At 37.9% G+C, this 24,808-nt stretch overlaps 1 protein-coding gene across 3 annotated transcripts in view; it reads right to left on the bottom strand.

Annotated features, from left to right (window-relative positions):
• The window catches only part of PLEKHG1 (pleckstrin homology and RhoGEF domain containing G1), a 126,492-nt gene that overhangs the window by 83,237 nt on the left and 18,447 nt on the right, over positions 1-24,808 (bottom strand). For all 3 annotated transcript variants that reach the window (XM_014263668.2, XM_014263666.2, XM_014263667.2), the window contains exon 3: positions 5,262-5,336. In XM_014263668.2, coding sequence (XP_014119143.2) covers positions 5,262-5,310 — 49 coding nt within the window. In that variant the 5' untranslated portion in view covers positions 5,311-5,336. The remainder of the gene's footprint in view (positions 1-5,261; positions 5,337-24,808) is intronic.

The raw sequence follows: 24,808 nt of genomic DNA on the forward strand, positions 1-24,808 counted from the left end.
CATAGTTTTCCAAACTTCAAGTTTGAGCAGTTCAGGCCATATAAATCTTTTATAATTCATGGATGACTGGAACACTGATCTTTGGCAGGATACCAGCCAGTCAGGGCACTAGGGAAAGAGCTTGGCATGTGAAGAACAAGTTATTCTACTTGTTAATGGCCCAACCTTTGTAATCAGCGACTTAATCGCCATTAAGTTGTAGCAACTGCGTCTTCACTTCTGATGAGGAGCAGACTTTACTGTACTCAAACATTTCACAACGTCCAGAACAGTCTACCTCTCACTGCCCTTCACTGCCCTAGATCAAGACAGCCACCTCCTCCTCTTCCTCCTCTTCACTGAGCTGAGGAAGATTAGAAGCCCATCCAGTTTCAGCCTGTTGGCAACTGAGAAGGAAAGTGAGACCCAGCCAGAGTGGTCCAGTGACTAAGGCAGTTCATCAAAGTGCTTTCAGGAAAACAGCCAGATGATTCAAGGCTGTGGTTTAATGCCTCGTGCACTAGCAGAGAACATGAGCTGTGCTGCACACCACAGGGGCTGCGCACAGACTGGCTGTAGCAAAGCAGCTTACTTCGGCTGTTGCGAGTGCTCAGCTTCTGCAGAGGCTCACCCAGATGTCTAGAGTTATGACAAGAGTCACTGTGCCTTATGACAACAGCCTACAGCCCCTTCCTCAAAGGAAGATGTGCCACCCTCTTGCAGTGTGCATATCCAATTTCATTCCGCTTCGCATTTCTCCCATTTCCAATCACATTTCAAATCTACTTAGGCTTCATCACCTCCTTTTCTAAACACTAGGGATAAGAATTTCAGATACTGTCTTTATACAGAGATTTCCTCCTCCATCAAGATATGATTTTGGGGGCATTAAAAGCTGCTACTATTCATAGCTGAGGCTATGAATAGTAATTAAGGAATAAAAACCTGGTAAAGGAAGACTAAATTACTGGGGTAGTGAGAATATAAAAATCATGTACTATGTTTTCCCCATAATTTTTCTAGCTTCCAAGTATTTTCAGCTAAAGGCCTTTCCTTAGTTTACAGTGGCTCATTTATTTGGAGCTATTTTCTCTGGTCTCCCCTTCAGTTCATGATTTTTCAAAATTCACAGTATCCTTTTGCAGGGAAGTTCACAATGTCCACCACCCCCTGCAAAAATATCCAAAGCCTTTTATGTTCCATCTCTCTCACTCAGTGTCAGCACATGCTTTTTCACACCCATCCCTGCCTAGTGATGTACCATTAAGCCTACAAGCGCACTATCACCATAGTTGCCTATAACTTCACAGTCACATAAGATCTGAGAAAGCTTTTGATAAGATGCTTCATTTTCCCAGCTACTCCTGTGCTTCTTTAAAAGGGGTGTAGTAGTAATAAAGTCTGAGATCAACATTAACATGATGCACAGAAAGCCCACACAGCACTGGGATGAAAGGCAGCACACAGCACTTACTAACCCATATGAACATATCCTGGCATTCCTGCCATGAAAGAATCAGCCTCAGCAAAATTTGGAGGTAGAAATACTGATGCTATTTTCTTCACTGCATTTGAAGTGCATGATCCATTGGGCTGTGCTTGCACGTTTTTCCTGTGCAGTGTTGCACATTACAGCAGAAACAGAACACAAACCTAAGTCAGAGGAGTTACAAAACCCAACAAGACTTATCACAAGCAGCAACAGAAACAGCTAGTAGGCTCCCACTAGTGCCACCAGGTACACAATGCAAGAAAAAACACTGCCTGTTGCTGTAGGATATTTTACAATGACATAAGCTTGCTGTCCACAGGGATTTGTCTGTGGCTGTTCATAAAGGCCAGGTGTAATATTTTTTTCCTTCAGGATGCAAGTGTGAGCCATGAAGCCAGTAAGAGAGGATCCAGCTGCGGGAAGTCATGCCCCTTACTTAATGAAAAAGTTGGTGTGGGAAGAGGGAAAGGAAGAAGAGTTTGTGGGAATTTAACTTCCTGATGTCTTCCTCAAATATGCCTACTTTTAAGGCACAGAAAAACAACCAGTCAAGTTGACTGGAGAAACTGAATAAAGGTTCCCACATCCATTTACATTTTCTAAGTGTTTTGCATAAAGCTACTGTTAAGGTAGCACTTAACTGATATCCCAAAAAAATTAAGTCTGGGAATCTTCCAAACAGATACTAAGGCAGACCTCATCTTGTTTCTTTGAAGCAAGCCTAGCTATGTTATGAATAGCTGTTCACAGGTATCATGACAAAAAATTAATCCACTATTAATCCACTATCCACTACATTTTAAATGAAAAATATTCAGTATTGTCAAAATTTTAAGCTAAAAAAAGTTTTAATCCTATAAGACAGATAATTTGTAATGAAAGAATTCGACAATCATTCCCCTATATTTTTGCAAATAACTCCTCAGCTCCAGATACCATCATGAGCAGCCATCCTGAATCACAGTGGCCTCTCTAAAGGAGAGAGGAGGAATTTGTGCAGTGGGTGGGGTACTCCTGTCACAGCCTTATTTCCAGTGGTTAACTATACTAGAAGTTTAAGAGTGACTTTTCAGCAAACGCAAGCAGAACAAATGCTAATTCCTTTGCAAGCTAAAACAGAAATACACTCAATCCACTTCCTGGTATTGACATAGCACATTGTTCTAAATGCATCCATTGTAAATAGAATATAATAGCTTTGCCAAAGGAAAACAGTTATGAAATAGTTATATGTGGATCATGGTAGGAGTTTTTTGTTTTAATTTGTTTGTCTACCACTCCTTGATAGCTAGACAAACTTCTTGAAAAATATTTTTCCCTGTGTGATATGCACACACTTCCATCTTTGCAACAACCGAATCTTCAGGTCCTGCGATTTTTCCCCCGATAGCACAAAGCAAGCACTGACATTTATAAATACAACTTGACTCTAAAAGGTCTGACAGAAGAGGTGGCAGAAAAGCAAACAGTCTGCCCACCCACTGGGGACCCTCGAGTCAAGGACTGAGTTACAGTAACTTAATTACAGGAAACTCCTTTCTCAATTGTCTGCTCCTGTGTGCTTCATGGCTTAACTGGAGTATATGGAGCAGTGGGTCAGGGGCAGGGAGGGGCACTGCTAGGTTAAAGCAACACTGGCTTTTTCAAAATTTCCAGATAATCAGTTACTTGCCAACACTTTGCTCAACCCAACTTGACCCTGATGAACATAAGAGGTTAATTGTTAGAAATTTGTAACAACAAATACACTTTTTTCTTTTCTTTTAACCAATGACTGCAAGAATATTTCTTTAGGAAAAAAAAACAAGCAGTAATAAGATGTTATGATTTCTAGAAATAATTACAAAAGTTCACCTAAATTTTTATGCACATAAGGAGCATTAGTATTTTAATCATGAGAAATAAAAGACCCACTTCTCAATTCTGACTCAGTCATACCAGCAAAACATTTCCACATACCAGTTAGCTGTATAAATGCTAAGTAAATTGAGATGTATATGATCAAAGACTATGAAAGTTTATCTTGTAAATCCAAGCTGCAGCAGCTACTAGAATATATGTCTCACCATTTTTTTTAGTAAACATTATCATAACATCTTTGAATGTATTTATTACAGCAAACCAACATAAACCCTCATTAACTTCCAGCACTCATGACTTCATATCATTAGAATGTTTTATCTATGGTAGAGCATCTTCATCAAGACATAAAAACAGGTCTCTTAAGTGAGATTCATTACTATTCATTAGATCACCTTTCTTTTTAACATCTAAAATTTACTTTTTAAAGAGCAATTAAAAACAAAGCATCCAGATTAAATCAAGTTTTGTTTCAGTAAACATTGCATTTGTTAAAGCACACACACAGAATCACAAGGAATATTCTGAGTTGGAAGGGACACACAAGTTTCACCAAGTCCAACCCTTACGTGAAAAGCCCATAGAGGGATCAAAGCTGACCTTGGCATTATCAGCATCCTGCTCTAACCAACTGAGCAAGGATATTTTATACAGAATCTTGAATAACTTCATGGGCTCTGATCACAAAAAAATACAATGGTAACTGTGATTTCAAAAGAAAGATTCAGAATAATCCCATCATTTTAATTAGCTATATTTTATTGAAGGCTTTTGCTTCGAGTGGACTCACTCCAATGCATTTAGCATAAGTATTTATTTATAAGGATGACACACAACATGTGAATCAGAGAGAGCTCAGTCTTTAAAAGACAAGCTGTAATTGCTTCTCCTCTTGTGTTGAGTTCTCCCAGTAACATGTTAAGCTTTACAGTGAATTTTAAAAAGGCCTTCTGCAGTTTGGCATAATTTAATACCCTTTACATGAAGAGAAATTACTTTCTTTAGTATCATTGATGCACTTCTTGAAACTGTTACTGCTGCACATTCCTCCATGCCTTTCAAATGCCAAAACTGAGGTTCAAAATCCATGAAAATATTTACAACTGAATTTTGAGACATCTGTCTTGAGGCATAGAATAAACAAGCCTGAGCTGTAAGCTTTAGTCAAACTAAACTACACATTTTAATTAATATAGCCCTTGTGTGAGGGCAGAAATGATCTGGAAAGCAAGGATATACAAGAGCTACAATAGTTTTGACACAATACCATCAGAAACACCTCACAATCTTCACATGAAATAGCAAATTTTTATAAAATATTTTAATGACACATCCAGCAGTGATTCTGGGGAAGGAATCAAATTAGCAGTGTTACAATTGTTTTCAAAGAATGAATTATCCCTGAAACCAAGTATCAAATCTTCAGATGTTTGATACTTGAGGGGAAACAAAATGGTCTGACATTTCAAGATTCCACAAATTTAGTGAAAATCACATGGACAATTCCTCCTTTTATCAATCAACCCACATCTTAAATGTCAGCTTTGGTTCTGTGAGACTAAAGAATTCCATACAAAAAACTGGCTTCAGTCAACAATATCTCTTTAGCAAATGGGACAAAACATCTTCTCCAATGCTGAAATCCTAGCAGTGCACTGGTCCTTTCCCATTATTATAAATTTTAGTACTATCATGGATGATGGACTAGGGAGGGATAGAGAGGTTACTCAAAGACAAGTGTAAATTTCCTGTTATCTAGATAAATATGCATATATAATACTAATTCAGCTCTCCCTTAAATTTAAGGCCAATAAGGGAAACTCAGTTTTTAACTGCAAAAAATTCTTCACAGAATCCCAATGCTTCTTTCTTTTTTTTTTTTTTTTTTTTTTTTCCTCAGTAGTCAAAAAAATGCAAGAGAACTACTAACCTTCACTTCTGGGCACAGGCTCTGTAGCACCTGGTGTTTTATCTGGCATCTCTGCAGACACAGGCTTAGTAAAACCTAATGGACAAAGCAAAGAAAGAGTTCTCCATCAAAACCAGCACATTTCAGTAAAGCACTCCCCTGCTCCACAGCCCCTAATGAAGGATGGGTTTTCAGCTTTCATCGCTTCTGTGTTTGTATGTAAGAAGTGTAAACAGACAAAACTCTCAGGATTAACTGCAATACCATTCAGCAGGCTCTCAGTTGGATGTACTACCAGGTAGGCAGGCACAAAAGGACCCTCTCATACCTGAAAGCACTAATTACATCTGGTGAACTTCTGTCTTTGATTTCATACATTTTCCTGCCTCAGTTAACTTCTAGTGCGAGGTCTATGAACTGGGATGGAAGAGCTATTTACACTCAGGTACTGCTGGAATTAACCATGGAGTGACCATCCAGAGGGTCACATCAGCCTGCATCAAACAAAAAAACCCACTAATTTAAAGCTTTACTACAGTGCAGAGCATCAATATTTCTTCCAGCACAGCAGCAGGCAGAGAAGAAAAGGCTTCTCAGGAAGGCAGTGAACATGTCTCCTCTTACAGCAACCTTATGTACCCTTTGTGGTACTGGCCAATGGTCAACATGTGGCCACCACACATTGCCTAGGATTTTGTGTCCTCCTTTCTAGCACCTTTGAGTATTTTCCCATCACCAGCAAAGCTGACACTCCATTTTACACAATGAAAGCCTCAGGATCATACAGGATGCACCAAGACAAGACAAATTAGAACAAGGATGATTCTCTGTCTGGAGGAGTTTGTGGTCCAAGTGAGACAGGGACTTCACCTCAGCTGACAATTCACACAGCTCAGTGCTGCGTACAGCACTGTACAGAGTGCACAGCATTGGAAGTATTCACAGTACAGCCTTGATTCCTAATGAAGGAAACATCTCTAACGTCTCTAACAACACTGAGGTAAAGAGTTGATTTGGCATGAAGTTTTCAAGACAGCCATTGGATCCAGAGTTATGGGAGACCTCCCTGGATAACCCTGCAGCAGAACTGAGGCTGAACTCAAATAAATGGTCCTTTTTTCCTCCCTTCTTAAATTACTTTGCTTTTAAATTCATATAGCTTGTTTTGAATCCTATCCTCAGACTTAAAACAAAAACATTTCTGCCCTAGTGTCCACCAGAGCTTAGGTTTACATTACAACCAAACCGTAAAAAAATTTGTAGGATTTCTTAAGCTGTTTAAGTCATAAAGTAGTATTTCAGTTGTGTATCCAGGGCAAATATATTTGTCATATTTAATTCACAAAAATGTAAAATACTTAGAAACATTTGACACACATGCAGCTACAATCCACTAGTGTATTTTAGGGTAGAAATTAATTTTTATAGCTGATGGAAATTCTACTACATATGATTTTCTAGATCAGCCAATTCATCTCTACTCAAGAAAAAAATCCACCCTGTCTTAGCCAGGCATTACTTTGTCCTTAACATAAATGTTTCATTCACACAACAGTACATTTACTGAAGACTGTGAGCTAGCTAAACACCTTCTCTAACTCCCCCAAATTAATAGTTGTAATGCTCATCCACGCGAAGGTCTGGGTTTTTGAGTTCATAAACCACAGCTGGACACTGCCACAAACTGAAGAAACACCTGTGCCCACAACAGAGATTTAAACAACTATAAACAACTAGGGGTCTCCAAACTCCTTTATAAATCTGCTGTAAAACAGAACCCACTCTCCAGAAGACAATTAAAAATTAAATTTGTTCTTCAAACAGATTACCCAAATTTAATTATCTATGCTTATCATCACTAAGCAGTTTGCTATAATAAATACACCAACTAATTCTAAAACTTGGCAAGCTCATGTCTAACGCTCTGCATTCAATGATGCACTACATATTCTTTGAACATTGCACCGGTTTATGAATCAAATTCCAGTTACCCAGTGATTTACTAGTAAATTTGATAGGAACCAGTTAATTACACAATGTATTTGAAACAAGAATTTTCATCAATAAATACTATATTTACTTTCTGTGATTAATTTCAAAATACAAAAAACATTTTCTTTAAATTTTTCTCTTTAAATAAATAATCTCATATCACTTATTCAGGAAACAATATGTTTAAAATGGAAAAACATGATTATCCACATATTTGTTTTCTGGTTTTGGTTGGTTGGAGTTGCAAAGACTTGAAATAAATATATTAAGTAAACTTCACTATGAAAATGCTTACAGAGTCACTCACTGGCATGTTAATGACAAAAAAAAAATAAAATCAGTAGTTTCAGAAATAATTTTGGGCTTCTTTACTGATATTTTTAGAGGTGCTAAATAAAAGTAAGAAAAAAATGACATTTTGTTGCCTCTTCTGCCCTGATTTTTATTTACATAAGTCAAGTTTTTCTTGTCTAAAGTTTCTGCTTGGCCTTCTAAGGAAGTGATAGCCTTGCTTTTCTGTTATCAAAACTCAAAACCAGAAAGCAGTTTTACCGCAAGTAAGACATGCCCCAACAGTCATTTATCTGAGTTTAATGGAGTTCCTGTGCTTATCCCTTCCTATGGAGCATGACCTATCATTCTCAGTACAAAACCAAGCAGGATTCAAATGGGCGTTGAATGACCTTGTCATTTTTAATAATGGAATAGTAACTTGAAAGCTGGATCATTCAATTACTGCACACAAACCAAGGTATTTATGGAACAGGTTCAGACCTGCCACAGCTACAACTCTGCTTCAAGAGCTCATTTGGATAATCCATGGTAGTTTAAAAAAACTACAGTCCCACTAATAGTTTTCCACAGACGTACCAGTTTAGCAGCTCTGCATTACGAAGAGTGATAGCAAGGGCAACTTAACACAGTTACAACAGGTTAAAGAAAGTCAGCCTCTGTGCCTAGAAAAGGGCACCTTCAGAAAAATGTCTAGAAACTCTCAGACTTCCAAGATCTCCGAGTCCAGCTGTTAAACTGACACTGCCAAGTCCACCCCTAAACCATGTCCCTAAATGCTACATCTACATGTCTTTTAAATATCTCCACAGATGATGCTTCCACTTCTTCCCTGGCCAGCCAGGTTCAATGCTTGAAAAACCCTTCCCATGAAGAATTTTTTCCCCCAAATATTCTTGTCACTATTTCTCTAATGATTTTCAGTAATGAAATCTTCTGAATTTTTTTGCCGCTTTTTTTAAAGCTTACAGGAGTTTAGTTGTACCAGAATAGTGCAACCAGGTGCACTATTCACTTTTTCAATTCATTGTCTTCACTTTTTCAATTCATTGTCAATTGAAAACATTGCATCTAAAAACTGAGGTCCAGTAACATGGTACAGAACACTATTTTATGACTTCTTTAAAAACTACACAAATCTAAAGATTTTAAAAAATAACCTTCCCCCTTTCTGTCTCATTAATGCAAACCAGTTCCATGCTATTGCTAGAAATTGCAGAATATACTAAAAACTTTAAAAAAAAAGAAATACAGAACTCTGCTGTTGCTTTCTGTAACACACCAAGGTTTGAACTATTCAAAAAACAGAAGACAATGTTGATCATTCCTTTATTTAAAAAGTTCCTTCTTTTAATCTAGGAAGGAAATCTCTGACAAAAACTATTCATCAGACAAGGAAACTAAATCTCTTTCTCTCTGTAGTAAAGCCAAACTGGACTAATGTAAAATCCAGTAGAAAAGCAGCATTTGGGGTAGAAGCTTGCTAGTAATTGTAAAAGGAAATAATGCATGCTCACTTTCTATACAAATAATTTCCACTTATCTAGACAATCTTATTAGCAGTAATATCCTAAAGTTTTTAAGAACCTTATAAAAACATTCCAGGTAGACCCTTCCAAATACTCTTGCAATATAATTATTGAAATAGTTTTAACTGTTTCTGAATCTCAGGGTCAGCTATTCTAGTAGTCCATGAGGTACTTTGTATTTTTGAATTCATCACTCAAAACTGCTACCTATTGCTTAGAGCACAGAACATCCTAGGAAGAGAACTTGCAATACATATGCATTGATAATTTATGAATAAACACAGCTATACTGTTTACATTTCTCAGTTAAGCAAAACTCTTTAACAGCAACCAAAACCAGTCAGACATATGACCACGCATTTTCATGGGCCATAATCAGTTAGGGCCACCCAAACAGGCATACTGGGAGGTCCTAGTTCAATAAATTTTTTGTTCTTTCCAGAGATTGATTTGCCTTTAAAATCCTGAGCTGCTAAAAACTGCAAATCAGCTTTAGCGTTATGAAAAACATAAAATCCTTTAAACACAGCATCTAAATCAATAGTGTGGTGTAGGTAAATTAGCAAAATGTTCAAATTTATAGCACATGGGTGGATAAAAAATACTTTTAAAAGAGCATGATCACAAAAAATATGGATTACTTGTGTTTCACAGACAAATAGCCTCTTTAATTAACAGTACTTTGAAAAAAAACCCAAAAACCTCAAATAAAAGAAAACCATAAGTAAGGGTTTCCAAATATTCAAAATCACTGTTAATCGAATAATCACGATTTTCACATTTAAAGTTTAATGGACAAATTTTCATTGGAGAGAAGACTTCTGTTTCACTTTTGTTCTTTCAGCAATTTATTGCTATATTCTCAAAAAAGCATCAAGGCACTTGAAAGAGACTATTGTTCATCACAGGACTGTTTGCAGATGTAACTATGGAGCCCAGCTATGTATTTGTGTTGAACAACGATCATCACTAACCAAAATCTAACCTGGAACTCCTCCTTTGTGACAAACCCTTGGCCCCTAGTCTACATTTGTTCCAAATAGCTGGAATTGAGCTAAGAAAGTTGGCTGGATTTCTTCAAAAACTTGTCAAATACAGTCACTTTTCAATGACAGACACTACACTTTTCCCCCTTCTTCCACAGGCACAGTCAGCATTAATAAAAGATAGTGCTGTAATCACTTTATTCACAATCAAAATACATCTTTCCTTACAATACTTTACTACAATTTTAAATGCAGCCTTTTACAGATTAAACAGTCAGTGCTTATACACACATCAATACATGTAAAAAACTGAAGTACTGAAATTCTGCATTGCAGACTGTGCTGTTAACAGAAAAGCTATCTGTTGGTTTATTTTTAAACAGTATCTAGATGAGTTCTTCCTGCTGCAATCAAAAAACAAACAAACAAAAAAAAAAAAAAACCAAGAACAGAGAAAAAAAAGGTGCAAGAGGGGTAGAAACAAAATACATATTGGTAGATTTTTTTTTATATGAAATATTTTGTAAACAAATAAAGACAATTGGATGCCCAGAGACAGCCTGCACAGATGGCCACCCTTCTTGGATGAATGGTACTGGATGTTGCTTTTCTGAATGCAAAACAACTCACAGAACCCCAAAACCAGCATTCGCATTCTCAGGTTTCAGGATGAACTCCAAACTCCAAGGATGGCTACGGTAAAATTCATACTCACATCAACACACTTAGACTTTGACATTTCACTGTTAAACACTGCATATTATCTTTATTAGAGAACAAGGACATCTGTCCCTGATCTGGTTTTTGCCATTTGTTTGCCTAAAAAATCCCTTCTGGAGCAGATATATTGCTGCTCTGAACCCCACGAGAATAGTTTTGATCCCAGGTCACATAAACCATAAAAGAAAGTTTATATGGTTACACTAACACAGTTCTTTCACATGAACCAAGAAGTGACACTGAAAGAAAACCTAAATAACATTGACCTAAGGGATAGCAGTTATGAGGACATAAACCAAGCCCTCATTTTTGTTCATATTCACCACCACCCCTCAGCCTTCCTAAGTAATATGGCAGTACCAGTGTTTGATTCAAGTGTTATTTCAAGCTCATAGTTATTCCTTCAGAATTGCACAGAATTCTAATGGCTCCTTTCGTTCCCTTCCAGCAGCACTATGGATGTGGGTGTGAGTTACAGCTTCCCTTCTACAACAATGTCCCACAAAACTCTTCCAGTCTTTCCCCCCAGATTAGCAACACATACCAAAATGTTCCAGCTTTTGGGGTTTGGATTTGGGGTGGTTTTTTTGGTAAGATGCTACACGTTTTGCTGATATTCCCAAACCAGGTCATCCTTTCACTTTCTTTTCCACAGAAAGGCAGTGACTGTGACACTTAAGACAAATGCAGCAAGAAATGAGCTGGTCCAAACAAGACCCTCTGATCTACATTGGCAAGAAAGAGCAAAACCCCCTTTATACATATGCCAATGGATGAAAGCCACAATAACATCACTCTCCCTGCCCACTTCAAAACATACTTAATCTACAGCATCCTCTGCCTAGTTTCTGCCTAATCATCCATACTGCGGCTCCAATCCAAAATACTTAACTTTTTGCCAGCAGGCAAAGACCAAATCACAGAATCCCTTTGTCACTTTCATTCTGGTTTGCTGTAATTCACCATGTTTGAATGTGAAAAATATCATAAATGTTCTAATGTAAGGAATAAGCTGTCTGGCTCCTCTGTGGTTTAACCACTATGTGTATATCCTCTCCCACCTCCCATCTCTCCAACAGTTCTGAATCCATTCCATTCCCAGTGCTATTCCAAGGTTTTGGTCATGGTCTTCCAAACCCACTAAAAGATCAAGTTCAGCAGCTAATCACCATGTTTCAGTCTGCACGGCAAGGCAGTGTATTTTTTACAAAGTAACACCGGATATGAGGTCTAGAAGGGAATGTGACACAGTATTTTCTCCTTCAAACTTTGAATAGAACTTCTTGAAAAGATGAGCCATACTCAACATTTGGTCTGTGTCCAACTACATCACAAGGCTCCTTACCTAAAACAGCATATGCTGCCTCTATGCCAAGTGAAACAAAGAGGAAAACTCCCCACAGGGTCTTGTGGGAGGAGGAAGAGTGATCAAAATCTTGACTGACACTCCCCAAATACCCTTGTAAAACATGTGCTCAAAGCCTAAGCTTTGACTAAGAAAGACATCCGCTTTAATTGGTGAAATGCATGTATTTCCTGAATATATGTATTAACTCTGTGCTGTTCACAGTTGTTTCTCAGCTCAGCAGAAGTGCTGTCTTTCAAACTCAAGTCATCTCAGTACAGTTTGTAGGAAATTCCTTAGTATAATTAACCATTGTTATTTCTCTATCTGTAAAAATGAACCATTAATGAGTATTTCTGAAAATGTTTTTTAGCATGTTCTCTTTTGTACACGCAGTTTTGCTCAAGAACGACGGGCAGTCACGCTGTGCTACAGAAAGATGACAGAAAACAAACCCAACGCTTCCCTCTGTAGTGCTGGGAAACCGCCACAGCGCTTTCCTGGGATGCTGCCTCTTGGAGCTGTAAGGCATCGGTTCCAGCAGGGCTCCCGCAGGTGGCACTCGCTGCTGCTCCGCGGGAAGACAAAACTGAGTGTTTGCAGCAGAACCTGTCTCTCTCTCCTGGTCAGCGTGTTGGGTGAGGGCTAAAAATCATTCTGAATTGTCGTGCTTATCACTCAAGTCTGGACTTGGGCTTGGGCAGCCTGACAGTTAAGCTGCTACACCACCTTTTGCTTATTTTAAAACTCCCCAGAACTAGAGTGAACAGAATTATTTTGTAAAGCACTGGGTATTTTTCAAATTATATACACATATTGCTTCTCTCACGCCTTTGTACAGTGCAGTTAATCTCAGCAGCTCTTCCAGGTCTTCATTAATGTTAAAAAACCCCACATGAACAAAGGAAAAAAAAAATCCATCAGAAGATCATGTTTCACTTACATACAGAAGGTCTGCAACTTCAGACACTTTCTTTTGAATCTAAGCTTGAGAAAACAGACAGACTTAGATAAAGTGGCTCAGCACAGGACATGCCTGATGTACACTGATGAAAACCAAGGAAAAGCAGGATAAGCAGGTCAGTTCCAAGATATTTAGGGACTCAGAGGCAAGTCTCAGCACAGATCATTGTGAGTACAGCAGTAGCAAGCCATAGCTGCCAAGAACAGCTATCGTTATCACAAAATACTGTTGTCATCTACTCAAAGAAATCTGCTACTCAACAAGCATACAGTGAGGCACACAATGTATTCTAAGCAAAGAATTTTCTGAGCAAAGAACCCCAAGTAATAATGCATTACATGTAGTTACCCCACAAAAACCAACAGCTTAGTTTTCTTTATTGACACTTAGAAAGACAGAGATAAAAATCTTTTAACTGAGCTTTCCTTACACTGTTTTCTGATTTCATTTTTTAGATAATACTACTTCTACTGTTAAGTGCTAATTAGGGCCACACAAAGAAAATTGAATTTGAAACAAACCTATTTAAAAATAAACCAAATGCCTCAACATAGAAAAGAACGCACAGTTCACAGCATTTTCTTTGTTACAAGAATTTATTTCCAGCACCATTAATTTGTGATGCATACACCAAGTGCAGAAATGGCACAGAAAGCACTATGCACATACACCAGTTACAGCACTAAAGAGACAACAGGATTTTAGGGTACAAGTCCTCACATTGTGATAACAGTCAAACTCATGGCCAGAACCCTGACAGTTGCCAGAAAAGAATGCTTCACTTTCCCCTTAACAAATTCTCTGACACTGTCAGAATTTACGCAGTCATTTTACCATGTCACCCTAAATACAGTCTCTGAATGTTGGGTTTACAGCTGCACTTCTGCCTTGCTCACCATTCACCCTTCCAACTGCACACTCCAGGTAACTGTTCAGACTTTGCGGGAAAAAAGGGTTTAAAGTATTTCTTTTAAAATCCACATTAGGTATTTTGACTGGTCACTAGCATCCCCACTTCTTGCATCTTTCTCAAGAGAAATACAAATGCATTAGGTCTTGTTTTGTTGAAGAAACAAATGATGAGGGCCATGGAGCACCTCTCCTAGGAGGAAAGGCTGAGACAATTGCGGTTGTTCAGCCCAGAGAAGAGAAGGCTTCAGGGTGACCTGACTGTGGCCTTCCAGTACATGAAGGGAGCCTATGAGAAAGCTGGAGAGGGATTTTTTTTACAAGAGTATGTAGTGACAGGACAAGAGAGAATGGCTTCAAACGGAAAGGGAATAGGTTTAGATGAATATATTATTGTGGGTGGGGAGGCACTGGAAGGAGTTACCCTGAAAAGTGGCGAATGCCACATCCCTCCTGGAAGTGTTTAAGCCGGGTTAGATGGAGCTCTGAGCAACCTGGTCTTGTGGAGGGTGTCTCTGCCCACGGCAGGGAGGTTGGAAATAAATGATCTTTAAGATCTCTTCCAAACAAAGCCATTCTATGACTTCATTCTAGGGAACTGCAGAGCTTAAATCTCACTACTGGGCCAAAAAGTTTTGGCTTAATACATGAAGAAAATAAAATTCCAAAACATTCCAGAGCTGGATGTAAACCTGTAAAGCTTCTTCAATAGCAGACTGCTTTACAGTGCACATGGTTAAGAAAAGGAAACTGAAGAGGAAAGAATTTCAGCATTGTTTATCACAGAATTACTCAAATTCCTTTCAAAGCTCTGAACTTTGCTACAATTAGGAGAGATGCTGATTTGGCTAATAAACAATTGGAGAGATGCACACACGCAGAAAGTCCTTTTTTAGTCTTTTTCACATTCTGTCCCTCTTTTTCATATTCAAGCCTCTGGTGCTCAGCAACTACAGTTTTAAGATTTCTGGTTAAAGACAAGGTCTGCTGCTGCTGTTCCACTCCACTCACAGATATTAAAAAAAAACAAACAAGCAAACCCAGCAAGCATCCTAAGAGTCAGCTTTTATTCCGATTTCTCTCTTATACTAGAAAAAACAAGGAAAACAAACAACCAAAAAAACCCTCCAGACTTGCATCTGGCATATATAGTAAAGAGCCCCTGGTACCCGCATTTACAGGCTGTAAGCCTCCTCCAAATTGTTTTTCTGTTGCAGAGGTTGTGTAGCACTTTAAAAGACACTTCTCTTTTTACTTGATGCCTGTGCTTGGGGTATCACTAAACATCATCTTGGAAAAGACCACTGATGGGCAAATGCATCATCTCACCATAGGCTCAAACAGTGGAAGAAATAAAATTAAAACAGGCTGCAAGGAAGCAAAGTTGTTGAAGCCCAAGGAGTCCAATTACAGCAAATAAGTCAAATAACAATGAAAATAAACTATAATATGCAAAGCCTTAAATTAATTTGAATCCAGTCCTATGTGCTGAATAAATATTACAGTGATAGATAATATACCAATGAATTCCAATACGTCTGAAGAATTGGATCTAATGGTGGTACGAAAAAAATCCTACCATGTCTGCAGGCATCTCACCCTCTGACATTTCCTTTTTGAATTTTTCATTTGTTTCAGGAAATTTCTTGACACCAAACTAAAGTTCACTAACTTTGTCACACTTACTAGTCAGAAAAAAAGGAAACAACCTTGGCATCTGCTTAGTAAGGACACCAGGCTGCACCTATTACACAGAGTAGTTTCTCTTGAAATCACTATGGAAAGGACTATGATAATAATGAAGGTTTTTCTGGAGCTTGTTCCATTTAAAATTAAAACTCTATAACCCTCCTACAGAGAAATTCTTTAGATTTAAGGTCAGTAAAAAGCTATTATCTATGGGAAGAATGAAATTTGTGTGTATTTTAACTTTGTGTAGGGCCAAAGTCAAGGCAGTGAGATAGGGAATGACATCTTTCTCAACTCACATAACCAGTATGCAATGTAAACCCTGACAACTTGACAGAGATAAGGTGCATCCAAAAGCAAATATTCCAAGAGTACAGAACAGCCCAATGCTTTTCAAGAGTATAAACACAGAAAAGGGCTATTCAAAGTCATAGCACTTGAATATGTTCAGGGGTATTTCTTCTCTACACTTAAGCACATTTCTGAAAGATCACCCCCACAAAAAAAAAAACAAAAACCAAAAAACAGCAAACCACAAAATGCTGCTCTGCACCAAACTAAAATCACGACTTTATTCTCTCATGTGCATATTTTTTTAAAGCACTGTTGTTTTTCTTCCAATTTGGCTAATAGTAGAGAAATTAGTATGCATCAACTCCCATTAGGCTGCTACACCTCTTCTGTAAAGTACTTGTAAAATGTTAGGATTCACTTGGGAATTTTCAAAAAAATAACTTCAGACCTCACTGTAGAAGAAAACCACAGAACTTTCAGAATAAGGTCATACAGATGAAAGACAAAAATGTCAGCACTGTCCAGAAAGTCCATTTACTTTCTTGAAAATTTTCCTAAACAATGTTAATTCCAAGTAAAGAAGAAAGAATGATATTTTCCTCTTGAACTGTAAACTTTTGGAGAGTTAAAGTGGAGGAGGTGGGGGGAGATACAAAGGAATGTTTGGTTTGGCATTGCTGACAAGGGGAATATTCATGAAGGGGAAGACTACTTGAAACCAGAATAATGGATAATTATCGCTTTATATGTGGATCCTTCATTAGTTTTGTCTCCATGACACGCAGTGACACCGTTACACTTATAAGGAAAGACTAAGACACAGATTCACCATGAGGAGAATGGGCTCCTACAAAGCCCATTTGTGTGTTTCCTTCAACTGCAATCTCCTGAGTACAGCATTACTGCTGAAATGAGAGGTTTAGACACAGACTTTATAATTATTAGACAAGTAATACTCAGTTGGCTTTTCCAGAAATTGTCATTTGAGCAGCTAGCCAAAGTACAGCCATGCATAACAAAGCTACTTACGCATGCCCTCTGAAACACGTTTGTTGCGGGTTTTTTTGCCCACAGCCATCAGAAAAAGTCCATCTAACTTTCTGACTGCAGTGAAGTATCATTAATGAAAGTTCTGAGGTTTTGTTTTCATCACAGAGTATGCAACATTAAGAAACAACACAGCAAATCACATAAAAGAGTCAACAGTAAAAGCTTTCTGAGCCCTGACATATTCCAGTCTCTGAATGCTGCCAAACCTGGCAGCCCCCCAGCCCTGGCTCAGGCTGCTGACTGCAGGACCCCTCCACACTCTTCCAGCTTCTTCTTCTCCCCGCTTTGGGAATACATACATCTATGTGTATACATGTATATATATTTATATGCACACTGTGCACACACGTTAAAAAAGAGGAAATTAATAACAGACAAGCTAACAGCACTGTGTACATTCCCTTGCAATTTACCCAAATGAATGGCCTCATAACTCAGATTGAGACATTTCCTGTAAAAACACTCCACTATTTATCAAGCCACTCCAGAGTGCAACTGTTGAAGCGTGGCTTGCAAACAACATGCTTTCTAGAGCCAAAATTTGCAGGCATCTACAGAACACTAACTAGTTGGGATGGAGAAGCCACAGCCCTCTTGCTGTATATTAGCTTTGAAAAGTGTGTCCCCAGTTCAGAGTTCTGTAACAGCAGGCAGAGTCCAGCTGGCTTTTGTGGCACTGAATTGCATATGCAGAGCACAGAGAAACTAACAGCTTCAAATTATATTCATGTTTAATCTCTGTCAGAGCACATGCATATATAGTCATTAAATAGATTTATTATAAATAAGGAATATTAGATGAAATAGGAATAGAAATGGAAAGGAAATTATTTCATTCACCCATCATCAGCACAAGTGAAAGTATAGGAGACTAAAATTCGTAAAAGGGAAACCATTCACGGTAACAATCTTTAACCTGCCAGAATTTCCAAAGGAATTTGAATGACCATTTTGACAGAAGCATGTGACAAGCTGTTGTATAAACACTTATTTTGGGTTAAACTGCTGTATTCTCTACACATTTCTAGGGAAACCACTTCTATATAAATATATAAAGTTTCTTATCTCCACTATTCTTGCTCCGAAGAGACAAATTTCTTAGTAAACACTGAATCGCCAAAGGCAGACCTTCACTGGCCCCTGACCAAAATACTACTTCCATTCAGAAAAAACACATGGGGTAAAAAATAACATGACTTATGAGTTATTATAGTTGGAAAGGTGATTTCCCTCAGCTGAATGGTTTTTTTTCCTTTCTACATCAGTCTAAGAGGCACAGTTAGATCAATCAGTTGTTTGTAAGTAATTCTCGACAACTGCACGGAGTCTGAGCTATTGTGCACTTTGATACTTCATTCACCTTGTCAGAAAATAAAATAAATAACTTAGACTTATCTTTCAAACACAAAAGCAAATACATACCTATTTTGTGCTAAAATAACATAAAATCCAGATACAGCAAATATCACTGACAACTCCAGAAGAACCTATTTTTAAGAAAACAGCTTTGTATTTCATTGGTCATTTGATCTAGTACTGGAAACCAACAAAAATAAGGACAGGGTGTGAGGAATCTCTAAATAGGCTTGATTAAAGTAAATATTCAAAGGGATATTACTCAAGTTAGTACCAAGACCTTCAGCCAGTTTCCAAAGCCTTTTGAATTCTCAGAGCTAAGCCCGGTGAATTCAGATGAAAGTTCCTTTTCTTCTACTTTAAAGGGAAGAAATAACTTACGTGAACTTTCTTCAAAACACCCTTCTGAGTTTAGCAACTGGGGAACAAACCTAAAGCACTGCCAAGACACACAACTAACCATTTATAAGCCTTAATGTTTCATTCAAATATTAAGTACTGATCTACTGAAACAACACAGAGGTATTCCAATAATGCCGTTTCAAGTTATGCAATACCATCCTTAGCACATAAAAATCCCAGCTCCTCCATTCTTGCTGCCTAGCCCACATTTTGTCCTCTGAGGAACACAGGCACACAGACTGCATACTAAAAACACCAGGTTCCCACTGAACACAGCAAGAGGCACAGCAGGGCGAGGAAACCACCTGGCCCTGCCTCACTCTGAGATTATGCCAGCCTATTCAGTGGGGCTACAGAAAAAAAACAAAAAGTCCCTGTTGTATTTCAAACACACACTCAGAGCTATGTATATAACCATAAAAAGCAGGGAACCACTCTATCTGAGTGGTTCTCACGCAGCAAATGAGTTCCTATAGCCCTCTGAGCCTTACTGCATTTAAGCTAGAGGAGTAGAGGGAATAAGCATTTGCTCCCTTGAAATTTGATGTCAGTTACTCAATTTCCCTCTCATCCTGCCACTGTTCCCACAGCCTGTACTGTATTCCCAGAGATACCACCAAGCTACTGTCACTTTTCCCCCAATGGTTCACCCACCAGGGCATATCAATTTCACAAGTGCCAAGTCAGTTCCAAACTCTTCTTTCCTGGGTTCAAACTCCTCCATTTCTCTCTACAAAACAAACCATCTCGAAATTCACTTTGAAATAAACAACAGCAGCTCTATAGAGCAAACTTACCCAAGCAAGGGACTAAAAAAGTCTGCAGAGAAATGCTGACTGAGAAGATGTGCTCACATCAAATAAAAAGTGAGCCTTGATGTTTCCCACAATGAAAACACTCACGGGATTTCTGGACCAACCTGCAGATTCTGTGACGATGAATAAATGCTGAGGTCACGTTGCAGGGTTTCATCATTAGAAAAACAAAGGCTATTCTTAAATTAATGCATTAGATGTGCCTAAAAAGTGCTCCCGGCTGCAAAAGCAAGCTGGGACAGAATAACACATCTGTGGTAATGAATAATGCTAGTCTCCAAAACAGAGTGCATTAAAGCCACCTCTCAGAAGTGATGGCTGAACTGCACTAGGGACTGAGTCGTGCCTGGAAACTGTCTGTGGAGAAGGCTAACACTTCCCAACATCACACCAACAAACATGGCCATCATAGACCATCCTCCAGGCCTGGGAACACTCCTAGGCCCATCTGAATCTTACACAGGTGTAACCTTACAGCACTCTTCTCTCAGGCCACCTGTGCTAATAAACCTTTGCTGACACATAGTTTTGAACAATTTTTTCTTAATTGAGTCTTATTACACACTTCAAAGATTTAAAGAACTCTGAATGGAGACAGAGACAGAAAAACACATGCTGGCATAAAAAGCAGAACAGAGAGAGAATAAAGAAAAAAAGACAACCATACTCTGCAGAGGAGCAAGTATAATTACATGCAATTGAACTACTCTTCCTTTATGCATATGCCATTGGCACTGGCAGGGTTTGCTTATACATTTCAGGCCTGACCTTCAAAACAGACCAGATAGAAACCTTTCAAAAAGGAGCATAATTTTCTGTCTCTCTACCTCCAGAAATCTTTCTCTGCAACTTTCAGCTCCTGTGTACCCAACCTCCTTCCACCATGTTAGAGCAAGAGACTTTTGCACAAGGAGAGTTCAGAGGCAGTTGCCCAGCTCTCCCAGAGCAAGAAGAGTCCTCTTCAGCTGTTTCATACACAAGCTCAAGTCTGGGCATCCCTGTGGTATCACCAGGCTAATGACAGCATGAAATGTAAAGCAGATCCTTAATGGAAGGGAATTTTTTGTGGTTTGGGGGCTTCAGGTTTTCTTTTTAGCTCCAACTGTAATACATTTTAAAACTATTATTTTAGAAGATATTAAAGTTTGGGGAGAAGCTGCAATGAACTGTAGCTATAAAACAAAGGCCAAACTTCTTTAAAACTGTTTAGTCATTTTAACATCTACCCCAATTTGAGGAAAACAAGAACCCAGGACACTTAATAAAAGCAACAATACTGAACATTAAGGCAACTACCAAACTTCAAAATTACCTGTTATTTTTGATATCTTTGAGTCTTTACACCTAAATGTAAGAAAAGTTTGATCTATTTTAAAACACATAAACTAGGTAGTACTTCTTTCAAATTATTCTTACTAACAAACAAGTAAAAAAACCCACCAAAACAAAACTACAAGGCTGAGAAACGAGGTTGAATCATGTAAATTCTGATGGGTTGAATTAACATAACTTTTATAGTATGTCTAGATTTGTCTTTTTTCCAAAGTTAACTGTCAGCAAACTTTACACAGAAACTCAACCGTTTGACTAATTAATTTGGTACAAAAGTTACCAGCTAAAACAGGTAACCTGTAACTTCCAACCTCAAATATCTAAAGCTGAAGATTCAGCATATTTCTCTAAGGAAGTAAAAGAACTGCTCCACTTTTCAGAGAAGTAATTACAAAAATAGATTTTTCTTTTACCAATTCAAGCATGTATTAAAATTGAAATAGATAATAAAGTCCATTTCAACTACATACATGTTCTGTGGGCTTTTTTTGCAGTTTTGCTCTTTTTTCTACCCTGCAAGAACTCTGTCAAAGATCTACTTTAACTGATGCATTGGAGTGCTTACTTAGCAAGATTATAAGAAAATACCAAATATAAAAAAAAAGATTTTCAAACTTTTAGCTGCAATAAAGGAAAATAAATCTATTAGGAAGAACATTTGAATGCTCTACATATTCAGAGCCTGAAGAAGATGGCACATGGTTCCTCCAGTGCCTGATTATTGGGTAGTGTTTTACATTCCACTTTTCCTCTGGGATACTGGTGCCTTCCCCAAGAAGACTACACTTCACATATTCCCAAGTGTGAGCCTGCTGCTGTAGACTGCAGGGAAAACCCTATATCCAAACTAGTGCTTCATATAGAGTATGAAATACACTTCAAAAATATTCCACCATTCCATTCATACCAGAACACCACGGACACTGTGATCTTCAAGATATCTGCCATGAGCAGCATTTTTGGAAGTAGAGGTTTGCAATCCTAGATTAACATACAAGAATCATCAAGGAAAAGAAATATTTGTTTACTTTCAATGATAAAGATCAATGGCAGGAAGCATGATACTATAGAGATATTAAGATATTTGTATGATGCCTACTTATAAATAGATGTGTGTTTACATTATGCTTTCCACATACACAGAAGGAAGTATGCATTTTTCTGCCAGTACTGCCAGTTCATTTTAAGGAAAACCCGCAGCTACTAATCTCATTTCCAGCAAGCATGCAGCGGCTTACACCACTCACCTTGAAGACTAATATCCAAGAAAGCAGGGAAGGAAATTACTTGTGCAGGGGAATTTCATGCCTCCCTCATTTATACAGTTATTTACACTACAGAATTTACTCAAGTATCTTTATGTCTCATAAAGGTATGGGTAAGACAAAATATGATTTGACAACCTCAAGAAATGTACACCACTCTCAGGGCTGAAAGGCTGTTAAAGAGCTTCATGAGAATTAGTTTCAGGCAGTTAAACTACATCTTGGTACATGGATCAATTTAGGTACATGGAATGAGTAGCAACAGGGATAAAGAGCTGGGGACTCATAGTTTATCACATATGCACTGCTGCACCACAGGAGATGAAGCACAACAGCACTTGTGTGGGGCTCCTCCAGTCCCCAGAGTAAAAAGCATTTGGGTTTTTTTGCCTCTCATCTCTCCTGGCCTGTGGGGGAATCAAATCAAGCTGTTCTCAGGAACAGAGGATAATAGTAAGCTTCAACCCTTGGAAGACTCTCCTCACTAACGCAAAAATTACCTAAATTTTATAGTTTCATCCATCTTTTGTTTCCTCATTCTATGCTTAGTTAACAATAGAGATATTAAGATTTGCCCAAGCATGTTAGCGCAGGCGTCACTCTGTCCCTTAAAGCCTGCTGGACATCAGCAACCCAGCAGATGGTCATTACTCCAAATTCCCCACCCTCCATCATCATTAATTCAGGAGCAAACTCATTTCAATGGGCTAGCCCCAATTCATAAAGAACTCATTGTCCTGACCAAATTAATAGCTTTACATCTTGCATTACCAGATGTGCTTCAGAGACACAGTAACATGTTATATTACAATGTACTGTTTAAAGTCCACTTCAATGTAATTTCTCATAAATATTGCTGTACAAGGCAAACATGCAACTATGAACCTATTCCCAAAATAAACACAAAAATTCTGTATTTTTGGTTTAGATCCTAGACAGATTTGGCACAAGCATTGCTCAATTATACTGCAACCCACTTGATCAAAATCTGTCTACTCTGATAGCACAGTCTTTTGAAAGGCTTTACTTCACCCTGAAGATTAATAAACTGCCAATGCTGGCACATCCAGTAAAGAGACAGGCACTTACAGTGACTATTACATAAGCAACACAGTTTAGACCAATCATAGTAACAAAAAATGGGACAAATTAAATTTATAAGAATTTGCAGTAGGTCTTAATTTCACTGATAAGTCACCATCAGATTTTGATACATGTCAAATGGGGAATGAAAAGGAACAGAGGGAATCATTTGTCATTACTTGAGTCATGTCATGTCTGCCATTTGTCAGCAAGTTTGCTTTAAAACAATAGAAGACTCTTTTCCATAGGAACAATTTGCAAAAATGAACATTGGTAGTCTAGAATCAACTAGGAAACCATCTTTCCCTGTTAATGGAAAAATAAAAAGTAAAATTTTGAAAATAGCCATGTTCCCTCTGAGAAAGAGGTAGAGATCATTGAAGGACTAATTCAAATGAAAAGTATAATTAAAAATAGAGACAGAATTTGCCTGAGAGATAGTATTCACTTGAGTTTTAAGTTACATTGTTATTTTTCCATGGAACTGGAACAGGCTTTCTTACAATCCTGTATCTGAAAAACTTCCCTTGCTGATAGTTTTGTTGAAAACTGCTTGTGTGAAATGTTCTGTTTCCAATAAATTGTTGTTTTCCAACAAAATAGTTTCGGCTGAAAAATTCCTAATTGGTTTGACTTGTAAAATCATTTCTCGAGTGTAACATTTCATTAACTCCAATGCCTTTCCTTAGTTAAAAGGCTTCATTGTGTATTTTAAAAGATATCCACACACTCTCATACCGGCACAGAACAAGTAACATTTGTGTTCAAACCTGTGATGCATGGAGGGCATTTTTCCTAAGAAATCTATTTCTACTTAGAAGAAACAAGTATAACAACTATGATATTAAGGTCTGTTGTAATCTACCTTGAAAACAGGATTAGAATCTACATTTCCAATACACCTTAACCTCTATTTGATCACAGTCAAATCATGCAACTGTCTTTATTAAGGAACTTTACAAGCTTAAATTAAAAATGTTGTTATGCTGGTAAACAAATATAATCCAGGTGGATTTAGCCTGGAATTGCAGTTTACAGCTGTAGCTGAAGGAAAGAAGCAAAGGCTGAAATATCTGTGGTTTGACAAATATAATTCTGGGAGGGGACAAGGGAGAAAGGGAGAAAAATAAATATTTTCTTAGAAAAAAGGAAAACAGAAAAAGTCAAGTCATAGCTATGTCTCTTATCAAATTTCACACTGGTATAATTTTTAATACAATAGAAACTCATGAATCAAAAACATATGATCATTTGATGTACTGCACTTCTGTAACTGAAGCTAAATATGCAAAGGTTAAGGCTTTTTTTGTGTATTAAATATTTTTTTCAAATTCCTACATAACAAAACTAACAAAAATATTTACTTTTACAGAGGGTCAAGTGGACAGAACATAATTCTCCCAGAAGGAAACCAGATGTTCAGCTTCTTCTAAGCGATGTCCATGCTGATAAAAGCAGTAGCTAATCTTTCTTTTAGAGGTTGAAGGTCTTGTTGAAGTTTCTTTTACTGAAGAGCTATGTACCAATCTTTAATGAATATCTTCCT

The sequence above is a fragment of the Pseudopodoces humilis genome, chromosome 3, assembly GCF_049639895.1.
Source record: "Pseudopodoces humilis isolate 2021_Gansu_Grassland_sample_001 chromosome 3, ASM4963989v1, whole genome shotgun sequence".
NCBI lineage: Eukaryota > Metazoa > Chordata > Aves > Passeriformes > Paridae > Pseudopodoces > Pseudopodoces humilis.